We start from the raw sequence: 20,213 nt of genomic DNA on the forward strand, positions 1-20,213 counted from the left end.
TTTACAGATTACAGCTAAATTTTCATGTATTTATGTAAAAATTTTTTACATTACTATAAATTATAACCAGTTTACATATAGTTAGGGTTTTCTTCCATCATTTTTTCGACGGTGGCGTGAGGTTGGTTCTGGAACTCAAAGTTATCTGGATGACCGAGTATATCAGAGAAATCAATCATTTCATCTCTAGCTAGTATGATATCACGCATCATGTTGCTAAAGAAATAAAATAAAAACTTATTAAAAATGTTGTTTTATAAATACGAGAAGGTTAATGAGAGTGTGTGTTAGCATATGTATAGTTTCGTACTTTTGACACATCCTCAAGGCAGTACGGATTACACTCACCTTGAATTAAGAAATGGAAGCCGCCCTACTTTACTAGCAGCATGTAATTCCATAGCCATTTTGAGTGGCATACCCTCACCTTCTCTACTGCGTACAACTTGCATTACCCAGTCCTGTTCAGTATTATCCACGGGTAACTTCAATTTCGTTTGCATTAAGGCATTGTGGTGAACTGGGGTTGCCCATTCGGACGATACGTTCAAAATTTGTTGTTTCGATTCCTTTACAAATTGTAGAAATAGTTGTTAATATATAAATAATTATATTATTAAAATATTTACCATTATCCTATTTGTTAGAATTGCTTTTTGCCGAACAGAATGACAATACAAATTGATAGAAATGATTGACGTGCTGCCACACTTTTTAGCTGTCAACTAATAAATAAACTGGGCGTGATGCCAGATTAATTATAGAGTTTAACGAAGAAATCTATATGCTGTGTTTACACAATTATGTTTGGTTGATTATATTTCTGGAAAATATTTGTAATTGTGTATACTTTTTATTTTAATTAACTTGCTTAACGTTCAAGCGGCGCGCCATCTTTTGTAACAAAAGCGGACGCGCGTAACCGAAAAGACGTTTGAGATGAATAAAAGAAATAAAGCACTAATTATTCAGTAATTATTTATTTATTTGTACTTAGATATATTATCATTACTCTTAAAGTCTATTTTGTCAAAAAACGTAATTAAAATTATTTAAAAAAAAACAATTATTAAACTAATTAACATAACTCAAATATTCGATCGTAGTCGATTCGAACGCTTGAAGGTTAAAAGGCCAAAGTGTGGGATCGATTTAGGACAAGACATCTTTTTAACAAATTTTACGATATTTTTGTTTTAATAGAATTTTTCGAGTTAATTGTTACTTTACAAGATCTCTACGGTAACTTGAGAGTATTTGAATCTAAAATATTATTTGTTTGAGCATTGCTTTGTTGGAAACATTAAATATAGGGATGTAAAATTGCAAGGTCATGTGCAAAGCGGTAGATAAAAAATATGGAAGTTTCCTTTTGGGACTCGATAGAAAGAATTGTAGGCCATTTTTGGTCTTACTGGTCGCAGCCTAGTAGTGCCGGCGCCTCTAAGATGGGACTGTCAGAACGGGAAGGATGCAGGAATCACCCTGTACCATCCTAGTGGCGTTGGACCTGTCAAAAGCTTTTGACACGGTCAACTTAACAACGCTACTAGAATTAGAGGAAACAACTCTTTCTCGGGAGCTGAGAATACAGATCATGAACTACCTAAGCGGTCGGATATCACCCGTACTATTTCGAGGTAGAACGTCCACAGTAAGGAAAACTAAAAAGGGGGTTCCACGGTGTCCTCTCCCCATTATTGTTTAATTTCTTTATCTCCAAATTTCGATTGTTACCAAAGTACAGATCCGCAAAAATATCCTCAAGTCGCTAGCCGGCAGAACACGGGGTAAAGACAAATAAACGTTGTTGACAACTGACCAGCCAGCCGACCCGCCTCCCGACAGGACTATACCGACCGGACTTCAGATGCGACAGACTTTCGACTAGCACTGAACGCCATTCACAGAGGAGCCATTAACACCTTCATCGATTCCCTCCCCGTTAATGGCGTACTTGAAGGTAAACATCACCCATCGCAGACACAGAGCTCAAGTTGCCTCGCGCAACTTCGCTCTGGATACGGTAACAGGTTAAACTCTTACTTATCCAGACTAGAACCTGACATACTCAACATATTTTCTGCATGCAAAGCGTCCCCGCATGACACTAACCACCTCTTTGTAAATCCCCTAAACCCCACTCATCCAACACCCCTTTCCGTTTGGTCCAACCCTGTCGAAACAGCTAATTTCCTGGACCTCCCGTTAGGTGATTTCGATGACAATTCATTTGCGCTTGTCGATTCAGGCAGGTTTGGGTAACCGTTACAAACACAAAAACATCTATAATTGATCGATGTTTCACTACCATTATAGTTTTAAAGTTTCAAACAGAGTAAAAGCACTTGGATTAATAAATTCTGTATTGATTTTGTGACTAATGGAAATGTCATTCTCTATACTATCGATGCTTGTATTTGGACAACACCTCTCACCTTTGGTTAAACAGTTTCTTATTAATACAGAAAATATACTTACATTTATATGGTCCCCATTAAGGTGTGAGAGAAACAATCTCTAAATTATCTCATTCACCTGCTGATAGAAATTTTTCAGTCCAAAGCTGTCCTAACTGATCGATCCTAATCTGATTAATATCACGCTGCAAAACTCTAGTATCAAAGTTAATCTTACAACGGGTGATCCAAGTAGAGGCACTTTTTTTCCATAGCCTTTTTTGGCAGATCACGCGTTCGTCGTGTCAAGCTGTCGTGTTATTTTTGTTCAGCATCCCATCATGGAAAGACTTACGCCTGAACAACATTTTCAAATTGATCAACTTTATTACGAAAATTGACGTTCTGTAAAGATTGTGTCTCGAGCGTTTCGCTCAACTTATGGCAACATAATCGGCCTACTGAGCGTACTATTCGCAATATCATCTCCCATCTTGAGGTAAACATTAATTATTGGATAATATTCGATCGAATAGACCACGTCCAGCACGCAGTGAAGAAAATACAGCAGCCGTAGCTGAGAGTGTACACGGAGACCGTGGCGGCGCAGTTCGCTTGGATCGTTTTACGTCGAGGTCTTACATTCAAAGCGTACAAAATACTGCTTGTGCAAGAACTGAAGTCGCTTGATCTTCCCAAGCGACATCGCTTCGCTCTATGGGCTCTATCCATGAAGATTGGACGTTTTAAAGCCAAATTCTGTTCAGCGATAAGGCCCATTTCTGGCTTAATGGGTATGTAAACGAGCAAAATTGCCGCATTTGGGACGAAGAGCAACCCTCAAGAGATTCAAGAGCTGCCATTTCATCCAGAAAAATACAACTGTTTTTTGTGGTTTGAGGTCCAGTGGAATGAAATGATGCCGGTTAAAACGTAACCGTCAATGGCGACCGTTATCGCTTCATGATAACCGACTATTTGTTGCCTGGAATTGAAGCTCCTGATCTCGGCGACATTTGATTTCAATAAGACGACACCACTTCCCACATATCGCATCAATCGATGCATTTATTGAGGGAATACTTTGAGGAGCAGTTAGTTTCACCTTTTGGGTGGGTCGATTAGCCACTGAGGCCGTGTGATATTACAGTCAGCCAGTTACCAGTCGAAATGATCGAGAGAGTCATCGAAAATTGGACTCAACGGATGGACAATCTGAGACGTAGCCGCGTCTAACATTTGAAAGAGATAATTTAAAAAAAATAATGATAATAAATATTTCCCATTAAATTTGAATTATCTGTGTTTTTTTTTTTCTTTGAAGAAGTAGGGAACCTCGAAATGAATCACCCTTATCATCGAAACGTCAGTAACCAAGATTCCAGCACACTTTAATTCGATATTTATATACAGGTTATACTCAGTTTCTCTCTCATTCCATTGCTATTGCGCCTATATGTAGGCAATAAATACTTCACAACATTTTTTTGTTTTTTGTTTTTTTTTTCGTGTGGTACTTTATTAGCTTTTTATTCAGTAATTTTCAATTCAAAATTTGTTATACTCTAGAGAATACGCAATGTTACTAATTATGTATATGTTTTTTTGTTTTTGTTTTGTTTTTTGTTTTGCTTTTTGTTTTATTATATGCATTCTACAACGTACACGATCCTTCGGCTCGTTTTTGTATTATACTGGGTTTTTTGTTGTCTCTGTGTTCCTTCCACAACAGATCTGCTGCCACTGTCACGTGCCAATGGTGGTGCGTGGGTGTGTGTTTATGTCTGTGGTTACAACCGCTGCTACAGCTGCACGCTCATGAACTGTTTAAAACGCTTCGCCGCCATTTTTACTTTTGTTTTTATTTTTTGTTTAACATTATTATATTATTGAAATGTTAAATTTATAAATTTAGTTTTTTTTTGTTTTCACTTTGTTTATATTTACTTAATCGTAAATTTTACAAGAATCTTAGTTTTTTGTTTCTTTTGTTTTTGTTTTTGTGTTTTAACTAATTAATTTCTTCTCATCATCTCAGTTGCTACCAGCAATGCATATTTAACAACATACTCTTCATTTAATAAATTTAATTATAATTATCTTAAGAGCTAAACTGCTTAAATTAGAAGTGTATTCTCTTAATATTTCTTTGTTTTTGTTTTTTTTTTATTTAATTTAATTTTATTTTGCTGCTAATTTTTTTCTATGCAAATATTATTATTTTTGTTTTTCACTTCCTTTTTGGTTTAAGTAACTAGTACACCGCTGTCCATTGAATTTTTATTTCATTTAAAATGAGAAAAATTGGATAAAAAGCAAAAATAAATCAATTTACAATTATATTAATTTATAAAGCAAAAGCAAAGTAAAATTTGAGCAATAATTAAAAAATAAAATTTTTTTAAATTGTGTTTATTTATACTCTTTTGTTGAGAGCATCTCTTGCCGCTGTTGTCAGGTGGTAATTGCTGTCATGACACACGCACAAAACTCACCTGCGGATATTCTCCAGCCTACATACTCTCTACGCTCTGGTGCTCTATGCGCTCACGCTTTCAAACCAAAAACAATTTTTAGCAGATAAACTGTCAAATAATCAACAAACGGTTTTGCAAATGTCATAACAGTGTAGCGGTATATGGGTGACAGCAGCTGCTGTCATAATCAAAACTGTCAGTGCTGTCTCAATATCTCTTTGACGTTGTGTTGTCAATTTGCCAAAATTTTCATTTTACGCGCCGCACGTATTCCGCTGAACAATGAAAATACCCGATTTGAACGTCTATTGGGAGTGGGAGTGGTGTGCTCAATATTTCTAGGTGGTGTCAATGTGGTAGTAGAGTGTTTGCATTACACAGTATTAAGACATTGTGACGATAAACTGACGCGCCTGCTGACAGTTGTTCATGCATATTTCAGCTTTTTATATTATTGTATTATTTTTATATTTTTATTACAACAACAACTTAATTAATTAAAATTTTGAGAAAATGCCTTAGAAATTTATAAAACTACAGACACATTGATTAAAGCGTATAAAGCTGGCTAAAATTGCAAATTCTCCATTTTTGTTGTTGCCAACTGCAGCGTATTACAACAATTAGGCATTTTTAATATTTAAAATTTGCGTTTACATACACAGTAATGCATATATAGGTAAAGCATACATAGTTGGTGTATGTATGTAGGTGTAGCGTGTATATGTGTGCACTGTTTGTGTGTGTGTGTGTTAGAGAGTTGCGTTGCATACACTCAAATAATTTTTACATACATTTGTGTAAAAAATGGCAGTTTATTCTCCGCTCTTCATTAATGCGAACCTATCCAACACTTTATGGACATACGTACAACACAACGTACAAAGAAATTTTGTTTTATAAGCGTTATGAAAGAAAATTTAAACCATTTGGTACGTTTGGAATTTTAAAAACACCGACAAGAAATGCTAAAGACATGTTATTTTTCAGTAAAACACAGTGTGCATAGCAATTTTGTTATAAAGGAGAAAATTTTGTTAAAAAAAGAAATTTTAAACCATTTGGAACGTTTGGAATTTTCGAAACAGCAATAAAAAAATGTTAGAAACATGTTATTTTTCAGTAAAACACAACGTGTATAGAAATTTTGTTATATATGTGTTAATAAAGAAAATTTTCAACATTTGAAACGTTTGGAATTTTCGAAACATCAGTAGAAATGCTAGAAACAATTTATTTTTCAGTTTTAGCCGTTTGGTGTGTATGTGGAACGATTGGAATTTTCGAAACACCGATAAGAAAAGCTAGAAACAACTTATTTTTCAGCTGTCGCCATTGGACAGACATGTGGAACGAATAGCATTTTTGAAACACATGCACAGTAGTTGCTAAGCTACTGCATAGCATGAAAGTAAATAATTTTTATAACATTTTTTTAAGAAAAAACGTTTACTTTGTTGTTTCATTCAACCAAATTACATTTTAAAAGTTAAAACATACCTATTTGGCTATACCAGCAATTAAAAATTGTTGAAATTTTCAAAATTTGCTTTCGGAACGATTTGGAATTTTCGAAACAGCCCACATAATTTGCATGCTACATGCAATTGCAACACGAATAACAAAATTTAGGCGCGTTCTGCGTTTTTCTTCGCTCTGTTGCTCACTTTTTTCTAAAAAAAAATAATTAATATAATTTTGTTTTTGTTTTTTTTTTTATTATTATTATTATCATAATTATATTTGTTTAGTTAGTAGCATACGAAAAAACATTTACTAGCAAAAAGTTAACATTGTTTTCAATTATCATCATTAGCAAATTTTACGTTCGTTGCAAACCAACAACACTGCTCTCAACACTCGCTCGCTACGTATAATGCGCGCTCAGCTTTTTGTAATTTTTTTTTTTTAACAAATTAAACGCTCTCATCACATGCTAATTTTTCGTTTTTTATTCTTCTTCATTTATATTTAATAATTTATGCATTAATATAGAATTTAATTAATCTAATTCAAAATTAAATTATACAAATTAAGTGTTCTGTTTACTTATTACGTGTGTATTGCCATTATTCACGCTGCGTGGCAGTTACGTGTTAACGTTGCAGACAACATAACGTACTGCGAAAGCAACTTGATTGCAGCAGCCAAATATTTTTGTTGTCCTAGCTGTTACTTTCGCTTGCATTGTTTTTGTTGTCATTGTTGTTGTTGTCCGTGTTTACGTTGCGTCAGTTTATCGTCACAAACGTTACAAATAACAATATTTTTTTCTTTTTCCAACGTATTGTATTAAAACGTAACGGCTCAATGCGCCAAAAGCGTAAAGTGTATTTGAAAGTAATCATCACTCAATGCAATGAGTGTTAATTTGAGTGGAGAGCATGCGTGCGTTGAGCATTACATACATACATACGTACACTCGTATTACATATATAGTACATATATATACACATATACATATACATATACATTTATATGTTTGATTAGGCAGTTTAAATTTGCAGTTAATAACGCTGCGCGGCACTTTACATCATTATGCACATACATACATACAGTGTGTTACAGTGTGTCGAAAACAACCAGCACAGCACAGCACAGCGTGAAAAGCCCGTTGCATACATAGTACATACATATGTATATTTAAATTACTTAATTAATTTTTTTTTTATTTTTCTGTTTTTTCTCTCTAGTATTTTGCATTAATTAGTACTGCTGTCATACAAATCATATACATACATATATATATATTTATTATTTCTGCTTATGTTTTTGTGTTTGTCTATATACGAAATTACACACAGCTTACAATTGTTTATATTTTTGTATTTGCTATTTTATTTTCATTTAAATTGCTGATAATGCATTTTACTCATTTTATTTCAATTTTTTTTTTAAATTTGATGATTTTCATTCAATATGTGAGTGAGTGAGTAAAATGTGTGTGTGTGTGTTGCTGAGCATGTGTACCGTTATCTGAGAGTAGAAAGGTGAGCGCAACTGAAAGCAATAACAACGAGCATAAAAATGACTCTATCGCATGAGTGTGGTTGTTGTCTGACACTTAACAATTGAGTGAAAAAAATTGAGTGAAAAACAAGTGTTCCGAATTTCGCTAAAACACTGAGTGTAATAGCGCGAAAAGTAAATATTTGTGAGCGCATACAATTAATTAAATAACAATTTGAAGTGATCTTGGCAGCTTGCCGTTTTGAGCTTAATAACGCTTGAGAGTTAGCTGAGCATGCGCAGCTGTTACTTTGCTTTAACCAATGTGTATATTTTGTATATTTTAAAGATGTATTTATTGTTTTTTCTTTGTTTTCTAGCTGGTGGGCATTTACTATACTAATTAGGTGTATATTTTAGTGGCAATAAGTAAAATTTAGTTGCCCGAAAGCTGGTTGGTAACATGTTCTCGTACGTTTGGGTGGGTGGTAAATGTTTAAGCGCGTTGAATAAATTATACTTTACAACTAAGTGACCATACCTTTGCTGGCAGAATAAGTTGAAGGAACTTTACTTTTATTTCTTAAAGCAAGTGGTTTAAGAATTTACGAGAAAAGCTAGAATGCACGCTGTTGCTGTCTTGGCTAATGTGAGCACTGATGTGAAAGGTGACAGTCTTAGATAAAACACTGAGAAAAATTTTGCTCTAACTATTTCAAAATATAAATGAAGTTTTAATACAGAAAATAAATATATAAAAATTAAAAGTAAATAAATAAATAAATAAATAAATAATAAATTTTTTTTTTTTTAATTTTAAATTTTATTAAATAAAATTAAAATCAAATTAAAATTAATTATTGATTTATAATAATAAAAAAAAAATGCAATAAAATAAAATTAACTAAAATGAGATTTAATTTCATAAAAATTAATTAAAAATTTATATTTTCTAAAAAAAATATTTCATTAAAAATTATTTAAAAAAATTTAAAATTTTATAAAAAAAAATATTTTATTAAATTTAAAAAAAATGTATAAAAAAAATTAATTTTTATAAAAAAATAAAATTTTATAAAAAAATATAATATTTAAATTAATAATAAAAAAAATTATTAAAACAAAATTATATTAAAAAAAACAACAAACAAAAAAACTAAATTTTATAAATAAAATATAATTTTTGAATTAATAATAAAAAAATTATTAAAAAAATTAATTTTTTATAATTTTTTATTTTTTATAAGTTTATAAAAAATTAATTGTTTATAAAAAATAAATTATTTTATAAAAAATTTCAAATTTTATACAATAACATTATTTAAAAAAAATTAAATGTTATACCAAAAAAAAATAAATTTTAATAAAATAAATTATTTGATAAAAAAAATATTTATTAAAATATGTTTAAAAAATTTAAATAAAAAAAGTTTTCTTTGATACATTTTTTTATAATAAAAATTAATAATACAACAAAAAATTTAAATATTTGTGATAAAAAAATATTCAATAAATGAGAAATAAAATAAAAATATTTTTTTGTTTTTATTTCAAACATTATTATTTCAAATTCAACAAAGTCAACAATATTTACTTTAAACTTTCTAACGATTACACCTAAATTGTGTGTGTGTTTGTGTGGTGTAGAGATTCGTTACAGTGTTGTTAAGCGTACAGTGGGTAAAGGCAGAATACTTATTGCATAAAATACGAACACAGTTTAAGTACAGCTTTATGAAAATAAGCTATCAAGAAATAATAACAAGAATATTTATTTTTTAAATTAGTAATGTTTAATTTTTAAATTATTTATATTTAATTCATAATTTATAATTTTTATTTCATAATTTTTAATTCTTAATTTATAATTTTCAATTTAATTTAATTTTTGGGCGCTTGGAAAATAATTTTTTTTCTATTGGTACAACAAAAGCATACATTTTTAACGTTTTTTAAATGTTTTTTCTCTGCAGTGTGCACTTCTGATGTGTTTTTATTGTTTTGTATGCTTTTTCATGTGTTTATTGTGTTGTGTACTTTACGTATGCTTAATAATTTAGCTTTTTCTTTTACTTTATTTGCTATTATTTCGTTTTAAATTGTTGTTGTTTTTGTCTTTTTGAAAATTTTTCTATTATAAATAATTAGCTTACTTTGCTGCTTCATTCTTAACTGCACACACTGACTGCAATTTATTTTTAATACAATTTTAGCTATTTACTAAGGTTTTTGCTTATTTAATATTTTTTTTTTAATTTCTCGCTAGTGTAATAAGTGAAGAGGATTATTATTATTTTATGTTAAGTTGTTATTTTTTTATTTTATTTCATGCTGTCAATTTATATATTTTTATTATTTAACTGTTTTTTTGTTTTTATTTTTTGTTATTATTTCAATATTATTTTATTAGCATTTCGTTTGATGTTGCTTGCTAGCTGCTTTTGTTATTATTTTTATTTTTATTTAATTTAATTTACTAAAATAATACGTTTTTCACAAATTTTATTTAAAAATCTACAATTCATGTACCATTTTTAGCTTATTTATTTATAAGCTGTTTATTATTTTTAATATACTTTTGCTTTAATTTATTTTTTAAATTTCATTTTCTTTTATTTAATTTCAATTTTGCTAAACTTTCATGCTGTCTGCTTGCTTAACTTTTATTTTATTGTTTTAATAAATTTATTTATAATTTTTTTCTTTATATATATTTTATTAAAGGGGAGGGCGCTTAAATTTTAATAACAAATTTAAACAAAGTTTCTCTTTGCATAACTTACACTTTTCTTCATTTTAATACTAATAATAATTTAATTTATATAAAGTTTAACTTTCGCTGTCAGTAAACAGCGTTTGCAGCGTGTCATATTTTTTTGTTGTGGTTGTGTGAGTGTGTGTGTGTTGTTGGCATGATTTTTTTTCACTGTTATGGTTGTGTTGGTTAGCTGTATATGCATTTTGGGGGGCGTGGTTAGTTTATTTTAGCAATACATATAACATGGTATATATACATAAATATATATTACTATATGTTTATAAGACTGTACGGGCATTTCTGAAAAAAAATGTTGCATGCTATTTTTTTTGATCAAACAAAATTTTCAAAATTAATGCTGTAAAACCTCATTTTTCGCTTTTAAATAAGTAGGCTTGACATTTTTTAAAAAAATGTTTTTTATGGCATGCGATTTTTTTCGGTCAAACAAGATTTTCAAAATTATTGCTGTAAAACCTATTTTTTTTGGTTTTTAAATGAGTTTGCTTAACATTTTTTTAATAAATATTTTTTATTGCATGCGATTTTTTTTCGGTCAAACAATATTTTCAAAATTATTGCTACAATTTTTCTTTTGTTTTTAAATTAGTTTACTTGAATTTTTTAAAATAAATATTTTTAATTGCATGCGACTTTTTTCCGTCAAACAAAATTTTCTAAATTATTGCTGCAAAACATTTTTTATGCTATTAATGAACCTGTTTGACATTTTTTTAATAAATATTTTTTTATTGCATGCGACTTTTTGACAATAAATTTTTTTTATGTCAATTAAAGTTTTCAAAAAAATTGCTGCAAAACCTTTGTTTTGCTATTTTTTAATAAAATTTTTATCGCATGCGATTTTGCCTGTAAACGAAATCTATTCGTAATATAATCTGCAATTAAACAATTTTTTACTTAATAATTTGCCTTTATTTAATTATGTTCATTTTGCCTCTGCTTATGCTTACAAATTTATATATTTTTTATAATTTTTGTAATTTAATTATTTTGTAGTTATTGAAAATCTGCTGCCCAGTGTAAGCATGTTGTTTATTTTTGTTGTTATGTATTTGTTTAGTTTTGTTTTTGTTGCTTTTTGTTTTATTTCGCTGCGCTGGTTTTCGTTAATTCTTTAAATTTCTCTCATCTTTTCAATCATAATTCATAATAATGAGAATAATAATTGTTTATTCAACTTGCATTCACTAGTCAAAAATATCAACAAATTCTAATAAGTATTTGCAATAATTAAATTCTACTGATTTTCGAAAAAACGTTTGCTTTGCTCTCCATTTAAGTGGTAAGCCTTAAAGTAAAGAAATAAGTACGAAAGAAGCGTTTGTATTATTATCAAAATGTTTAGCGCTATGGAACGCTTTATTTAAAGCAATTTTCTCTTTAACTACATACATACATACCTTTTACTGTTTTTTGTTTTTGTTTTTTTTTTTTTGGTACTAAATACCATAAATCGTATTTATTTTATATATTTTACTGCGCAAAATAAAATTAATTACAAATAAACATATTTTTTCGGTTGCTGCTGTTGCTTTTTATTTTTGTATTTTTGCCTTTTTACTATTTTTTTTTGTGTCTCCAAAAATTAATATATATACGAGTACGTATGTACATATGTATTGAATGATGCCTTGTTACGCTTTGTCTATTAAATTAATTAATTATACTTTAATTCTTATTTTTATATTTTTTTTATTTAATTATTTAATTCTTATTTGGTTTGCTCTCGCTCTATTTAGCAGTGTTGCCGCAGTTTTTTGTTTTTGTTTTACTTGTTTACTTTGTTGTTGTTTTTTTTTTCAATTTGTTATGTGTACTGTGTGTTTGTGTGTGTGTTTTCGTTCGCAAAATAAATATTTAGCATTTTTTATTTCAAATATTTAATTTTTTTTACTATTTTGCACACATTTTTTAGGGTTTTTCTCTTGTATCATAGCCTTTAATTTTGCTGTTGCTGTTGTTGTCGCTTTTTATTTTATATAAATTATTTATTTTTTCGGCCTGTTGTTCTTATTCTTTGGTTGTTGCTGTATTTTTCATGCATTCATCTCAACTGCTTGCTCCTAGCTACCACTCTCAATCACTCCCTCTCCAATCTGGCTAACTCTCACACTCACTATCATTATACTGATTCTCTCTCTCTAGCTCCTTCTTTCTTCCTCTTCATACTGCTTTAACAGCATTTTGCCTGTTTTTGCCTTTCCCTGCATGTTTCTTCACTTAATTTTGCTACTATTTTGTTGTTTTATTTTTCAACTGTTATTGTTTTCATTTAATAACTGTTGTCCATTTTTATTTACTGCTGCGTTTATTATTTCACCTGCTAAGTATTCTCTTTGTTTTTTGTATTGTTGTTGTTTATTCTTTTTGTTTTCTTTTGTGTGGTTGTTGTTATGTTTTTTTTTATTAATTTATATCTGTGCTTCGTTCACTTATTGGCTGCGCGCAAGCTCTTAATCAACCATCAATTCGAAGTGGACGGATCCTTTCCTTTCTTGGCGATCGTGTTTGATGTTGCTTGCCCAAGCTTTGCATTCAATGTTGATTAAAACGCCGGCTAAAGAGAGAGAAAGACAAACAAGATTTTGTATAAAATGTGGTTTGTAAATACAATTTGAAGTAAAAAGGCTGTCAAATATTAAAAAAATTTAGGAAATCGGAGTTCTACAGTTTGAATGTCAATTGGAATTTATAATATAATAACAACAGTATTTTTACAAATTATATTGATTTAATAATCTATACATTCATGAAAATCAACTCTACATCGATTTTTCTATAAGCGAAACGAACGGAACTTTCGAAACATCGTTTCGTTTCATATTATTTTATTTCTAAAACGCTGATATTATCAAAATATAGTTGAAATTTGTATATTTTGCAAGTTTAATTCCTTTTAAACCATGAGGAACGAATGAAATTTTCGAAACGTCAATTCGTTTCATTTGATTTCTTTCTAAAATGCGTAAATTTTCAATATATGGTTGTAATTTGTCTGTTTCGTAAGTTTATCACCTTTTAAACCAAGAGGAGCGAATGAAATTTTCGAAACATCACTTGTTTAATTTTATTTCATTTCTGATATGCCAACATTTTCAAATTATGGTTGTAATTTGTATATTTCGTAAGTTTAATTCCTTTTAAACCGTGAGGAACGAATGGAATTTTCGAAACGTCAATTCGTTTCATTTGATTTCTTTCTAAAATGCGTAAATTTTCAATATATGGTTGTAATTTGTCTGTTTCGTAAGTTTATCACCTTTTAAACCAATAGGAACAAATGAAATTTTCGAAACATCACTTGTTTAATTTTATTTCATTTCTGATATTCTAACATTTTCAAATTATTTTTGCAATTTGTCTATTTCGTAAGTTTATCACCTTTTAAACCGAGCGGAACGAATGGAATTTTCGAAATGCTATTTCTTTTCAGTTTATTTCATTTCTGAAACGCTTATATATTCAAAACATGGTTGCAATTTATTTGTTTCGTATGTTTAACACCTTTTAAACCGATAGGAACGAATGGAATTTTCGAAATTTTGAACATTTTCTTAAACATTTTGTAATTTTATTGACTGAGATTGTGTTTATCACAATTTGTAAACTTTAAAAATAAATTCATGTATTATGCAAAGTCCCTCATATATCTATGAGAGCGTCGCTGTGTTTGTATTTGTACATATATAATTACAAAAACTTCAAGTAGCCAAATGGTAACGGAAGCGGAAACGGAAGCAAGACAACAACGTTCATTTTCACGCTGATGAAAATTAAATGCCAACCGCAAACAAAACCACACATACTTAAGTGGAACAAGGAATAATAAGGCAAACAGTAATAAGTAAAGAAATGTGAATAAAACGGGCACAATGGTTAAGTAGAATGTATGATGAGATTATATGTGGGCATATGTACATATTATATAGAGGTAGACCAACGAAAGAAAGGCATTGTCTGTATATATGTATGTATATAAGCACGAATAGAGATTTATATGACATTATATAATATATACATATATGCCTACGTAATATATACCACAAGCGCAAAGTAAAGTTGAGCACAAAATTACTCAAGTGCTTATGTGCGTATAATTTTCAATTTCTGTGTACTGTGGACACAGTGGGGAAAACTTTTCTTTCATTTTTAATTTTGTTTATAAGTACAGCACAATTGTTCCCACATACACACACACATACATATGTGCTTGCATTTGTATGGTACATACTTGAGTGAGTGACAAGCATACGCAGCCGCAAGGAATTTTCACTTTGCTTTTTCTTGTTCTTACATTTCTCTTTATTGCTTGCCACAAGTGCTTTTCGTTGTTTTTAAGCGTACAAATAAAATATAAAATCACACAATCACACACAGTTATATAATACAACACTGTACCATGTACGAGTGAGTAATATGTGTATACAATACAATCAAATAACGTTAGCCTTGAAGCATTTAATGTGACAATTGCAGTGAGCAAACAACAACAATAAGAAGCTACACGTCTTTATATAACTGTATATGTACATTAATACATACAGACGTGTAACAGTTGGAGTGAAATGCCCGTAGCGTTGACAAGTGCCCAATGCACAATGTGACATGTAAAAAGTTGCTCATACGCCCTGCAGTGCGCAAGCCATACGTATGTCCCTGCACTCAGCGAAAGGCGTTTGCCATACAGCAAGTGTACATTTATACACATAGAGTGGTATACAAAAATAGTGTGTTGTATTTATACACCCGCTGCTGTTGCACAAGAATATATTGGTTTAACAGTATAAAGCATTGTCAAGCAATTGAAAATCAAATCCTTGTATATTGCGTTTAAATTCGCCAGCTCACGTATTTCTATTTTGTACGCAATTTCTGTGCACAATTGTTCCGCAATATTGTGTATTTTTTTTTTTGCAATCAAGTTGTTCATATATATTTATTTTCTTTTCGCTTTAATTTGAAAAATAAATTTTGCTATTGTTCAGCTTGCTGACCAACGAACAATAACGACAATTTATTTGTCTTGAATTCTACGAAATAAGCTTGGACAATATAGTTTGGAGTATGCTGCTCGCATTTATTGGTTGAAAAGAGAAAGGGGGTGAATGCAATTCAGTGGACATACACGTAAGACTGTCCGAAATCATCTATAGTTGTTCTAAATCAATTAAAAACATAATGAAAAATGCCAAATATGTATGCTCAATATGGTAGCTAGAAGAGGTTATGTACCATTTGTATTAATTGTTCACTATTTTTAGTTTAAACATTATTGTCAAATTCGATCAACAATTGTACGATATGGAGTTTAGGATAATTTAATGTAAGAAAGGTCCTTTCAATGGTAGGTAAATTTCTAAGAACACATCAGAAGATTGCTAACACCCCTGCTAGAAGCTTGGATGATCTTTAACACCTATTTTCTATTGGGGGGACCTACACCTTATAAGTCAGTTTCGAATAAAGGCTTGTTCGAGGCAATAATGGAATTATAGTTTTGGTATTGCCAGCCGTGTTAGTATTAATTGCCTGCCGAATCACTTTGAAGTGGTGGTGGGATCAGAAATGCTTAGAGTGCGTCTATGGAGATCCGAAGAATGTGGATTTCTTGCACTATTAACACTAAACTGCAGTATACTGAGCTAACTAAAAGCCCGAATATGCAAATATTCATGACAAGTGCAGATTTTGCTGAGGTTCTTAATGAGGCAATACTGTTTTTGGAGGCGGTCTCTTTGACAGCTGTTAGTTGATTTATACTCAGTTTGATTTGCAATTTCAAAATGAACATACGTACACCAGAAAAATGTTTATTACTGACCCAAATTGCTACAAAAAGTGTTCGAAAATTATATCAATCGCCTTGAACTTATACAAGTCAGTCGGGATGCTTGAGTTATCTATTTCAATGACAAAGTAGTTAAGATACATTAATTTTAATTTCATGGGAAGTAGGTCAGGTTGCAATCGAATGAAATAGTTGTTCAGGAACTCCATGGAAATAAAATTATTTAAACTTTTGCTGTAGAATGCTAAAGAGCTTTTAATCCAATAATAATTTAGAATAGCATACAGAAATGGAAAACTATTGTAGTCTCTTAGGACATTTATACTCCTGACAGACGGCGGCGTCAATCCGCATTAACTGCTTTAATAGAGATTAATTCGAGAGTTATCTCAGTTAACTACGTTGCTAACTCCGATTTAATTCTCAAAATTTTAGAGAGTTAGTGGCATTTTCGTTGGCAACATTGTTAAAAATGTCCGCTTTTAATCTATTGTGGATGGTAACAAGCAATACTGACAGCTGTTTTTAAATTAAATGCTAAATTTTTGTGTAGTGCAAGTTCTAATAATAACGCTTTGCTACCGTCTGTCACCCACAAATTTGCATCTGATTAAGTGCGGAGTTAATCGGGATTAACGCTGCTGTCTGTCAAGACTATTAGAAAACTTTAGCACGGCTTAACTGTAAATTTTAGACATTCGAATAAAAAAAATTTAAAGAGTATTAAGCGGTCACCAAACATTTTCCTAGAACACCACAATTATTCAAATTTCACATATATCCAAATCTTAAATTGCAGCACACAAACTGAAATATATACAAACTTTTTGATCAATTTTAGTTTGTATGGTATACTATAGTACCATAATAAGTAAATATAATTCACATATCATCTGTTTGTACTACATATAACGCTTATCAGCTGTGCCAATTCAACCAAATTTCAACGACAACTTTACTTCATGCATGTATTAGTTGAGTTGGGTACTTCAGCTGAGTCAGTGGTTGCACCCTTACTGAATAATATAATATTATATAAGCGACCACATTTCGTAGCAAGTTACTCACACCCACCAAAGTTTGCTAACTATTCATACGCTCAAGTGTTGGTCATCTTTTAAGGGTCATCAACGACCCTGCACTCTCAAGTGCTGCAGTGGTTTTTGGGTATCATCGCAAAGTTTGTACTTTTTATTGTTGTTCCATTTATGGTGGTTGTGAATAACTCAATTACATACTTGAGTTTCTCATTCAAAATCATTCGTTTACTGTAAACTAACAAATTTATTAGTACAGACATTTGTGGCGGAAAATGCGCGCTCTTCTGTGGAAATACGGGTACTCTAAAGTGATACCAAAAATCAACAATAACTTCGATGGCATCATTACTGCATTGATATTGATATCCTTATGAAAACTTTTCATATTTTCTCTTTTTTGTAAGGACCTTTAGTTCGATGGAGTTGAAATATTTGAGATATCAATTTCAATAACAGCTCAGTTTAATTATTTGCCTACTTTGCCTGCCTGTTTTGTTATCTTCAAATATAAGTCTTTATAATTTCTATTATTTATGATTAATTATTGAATTTAAGCAAATATATTATTTGACATTACCATCAAAATGAAGAGTAGTATAACTCTAACAATAATAAATTATTTAGAGATACTCGATCTTAAAAAAGTGGCAAATGAACATGTCAGGACATATTTAGTAGATATAAAGTAAATCAACAGTGTTTTTACTCAAAACCTCTTAATCCAAACGGCTTCACGTTATTCTATACATATATAGCTATGGTATGAACTAGGATAAATCAAATCGGTGAATTTCTTCTTTACTTTTCAAATTGATTAGTGGCTGAAAAGAAGGGATTTTCAAAAAAAAATTTAAAAGGTCCGCCAACAAAAAAAAAATGGAACATTTTTTTCTTCTTTTTTAAGTCTTCAAATAAAAATATGCAAAGTTACAAACCTAAAAAATAATTTATGTTCATTTACCAACCCATTGAAAATCGTCAAAATTTGAAATTGAGAATTGGAAATATCAAACAATCTTCTCCGAATTTCATTGTCGTTCGTTTCATAGTTATAGTTTCACAGATCTCACATTAACTTTATCAATTTTTGTACCTTTTTCAAGGTCTAGAGTAGCTGATCTTCCAAAAAAATAAATAGTATACCTTTGCCTCATAAAACACTCTATATCTCCCACTATTCCACTGAATAGTATATTTAGGATTGATTCAGAAGATGCTGTTTAGTATGAAAAATCTTATTGTATCTTGGAAAAGACCCGAGAGAGAAGAATCGACACTCACTACCTTTAATCGATTTTAAAGCTGCTTTCGACAGCACGAAATGCCGCGATGTCTGAATTTAGTATCCCCTCAACTGGACTGGATAACTAAGCGACTCATATGGGTCTGGTGGTGAATGACGACAAGACGAAATATCTCCTGTCATCAAACAAACAGTCAGCGCACTCGCGTCTTGGCTCACATGTCACTGTTGACAGTCATAACTTTGAAGTAGTAGATAGTTTCGTCTACTTAGAAACCAGCGTTAACAAACCCAACAATTTGAGCCTTGAAATCCATCGCAGAATCACAACAGGTGCTACTTTGGACTAAGTAGGTAATTGAAAAGTTAAGTCCTCTCTCGACGAACAAAAACCAAACTCTACAAGTCCCTCATCATTCCCGTCCTACTTTACGGTGCAGAAGCGTGGACGATGTCAACATCCGATGAGGCGACTATTGGGGTTTTCGAGAGAAAGGTTGTGCGCAAGATTTATGGTCCTCTAAACATTGGCAACGACGAATACCGCAGACGATGGAACGATGAGCTGTATGTGTTATTCGACGACATAGACATAGTCCAGCGAATAAAAAAACAGCGGCTACGCTGGCTAGGTCAAGTTGTACGGATGGATGAAAACACTCCAGCTCTGAAAGTGTTCGATGCAGTACCCGCTGGAGGAAGCCGCGGAAGAGGACGACCTCCACTCCGATGGAAGGATCAAGTGGAAAGTGACCTGGCTTCACTAGGTGTTTCCAGTTGGCGCCAAAAAGCAAAAAGGAATGAGTGGCGCGCTCTGGTGGATTCGGCTATAATCGCTAAAGCGGCTCCTACGTCAAATATATATATATATATATGACCCTACACACACATGTAACTTTCACAAAAATAGTATGTATTTTTATATATATTTTATTACATAAGATAATTGCTTGTTTTGCAAAATGAATAGACCAATTTGCGTAACAGTTTTGTACGGATAAATGTAATAGTTTCCATTTGTACTATGAATATATCTATCTACTATATAAATAACCAGTGAGTTTACCTATATATATATATTTTTATCTATTTCAGTGTTCTGCCGCGATTGACTATCAGTTAGTTGTTTGCCATAAATCTGAAAATCTACTGTATCGTTTGTTTTTCTTTTATTTCAATTTATACCATTTATTTGATTTCTTCTGCACTGATTGATTGATTGACTGATTTCCACTGTACAAGTTGAGGGTAACCAATATTGTATGCGTATGCATTTATAACGAGTACAATTCATTTGTGGTTTGATGATTTTTTCGATTGTTGTATTTCAATATAGATATATCTTTTGTTCTTACTAGTACTAGATGTTTGTATTTCAATTTATACCCCACATGCATCATTACGAAAAACAATACATGTGAAGGTATATACAAACAATCACGCTCTACAAACACACATTTACATATATTTTTTACTCCCTATACTCGTTTTCTTCTACATATATTCTGCATACATACATACAACCGCATATCTAT

The 20,213-nt window shown here is 30.8% G+C and overlaps 2 protein-coding genes across 8 annotated transcripts in view; both read right to left on the reverse strand.

Moving 5' to 3' along the window:
* On the reverse strand, positions 1–788 carry LOC105217319 (proteasome maturation protein). The gene is made up of 3 exons (XM_011192258.3): positions 630–788; positions 349–569; positions 1–216 (listed from the first exon to the last, which is right to left on the reverse strand). The coding sequence occupies exons 1-3, from the start codon at positions 630–632 to the stop codon at positions 72–74; spliced, it is 369 nt and encodes a 122-aa protein (XP_011190560.1). The 5' UTR covers positions 633–788; the 3' UTR covers positions 1–71.
* Positions 789–9,941: 9,153 nt separating this feature from the next.
* Positions 9,942–20,213, reverse strand: part of LOC105217318 (sodium/potassium-transporting ATPase subunit beta-2) — an 82,298-nt gene continuing 72,026 nt past the window's right edge. For all 7 annotated transcript variants that reach the window (XM_054226556.1, XM_054226558.1, XM_054226557.1 and 4 more), the window contains one exon: positions 9,942–13,164. In XM_054226556.1, coding sequence (XP_054082531.1) covers positions 13,061–13,164 — 104 coding nt within the window. In that variant the 3' untranslated portion in view covers positions 9,942–13,060. The remainder of the gene's footprint in view (positions 13,165–20,213) is intronic.

Source organism: Zeugodacus cucurbitae, chromosome 3 (genome assembly GCF_028554725.1).
Source record: "Zeugodacus cucurbitae isolate PBARC_wt_2022May chromosome 3, idZeuCucr1.2, whole genome shotgun sequence".
Classification (NCBI taxonomy): Eukaryota; Metazoa; Arthropoda; class Insecta; order Diptera; family Tephritidae; genus Zeugodacus; species Zeugodacus cucurbitae.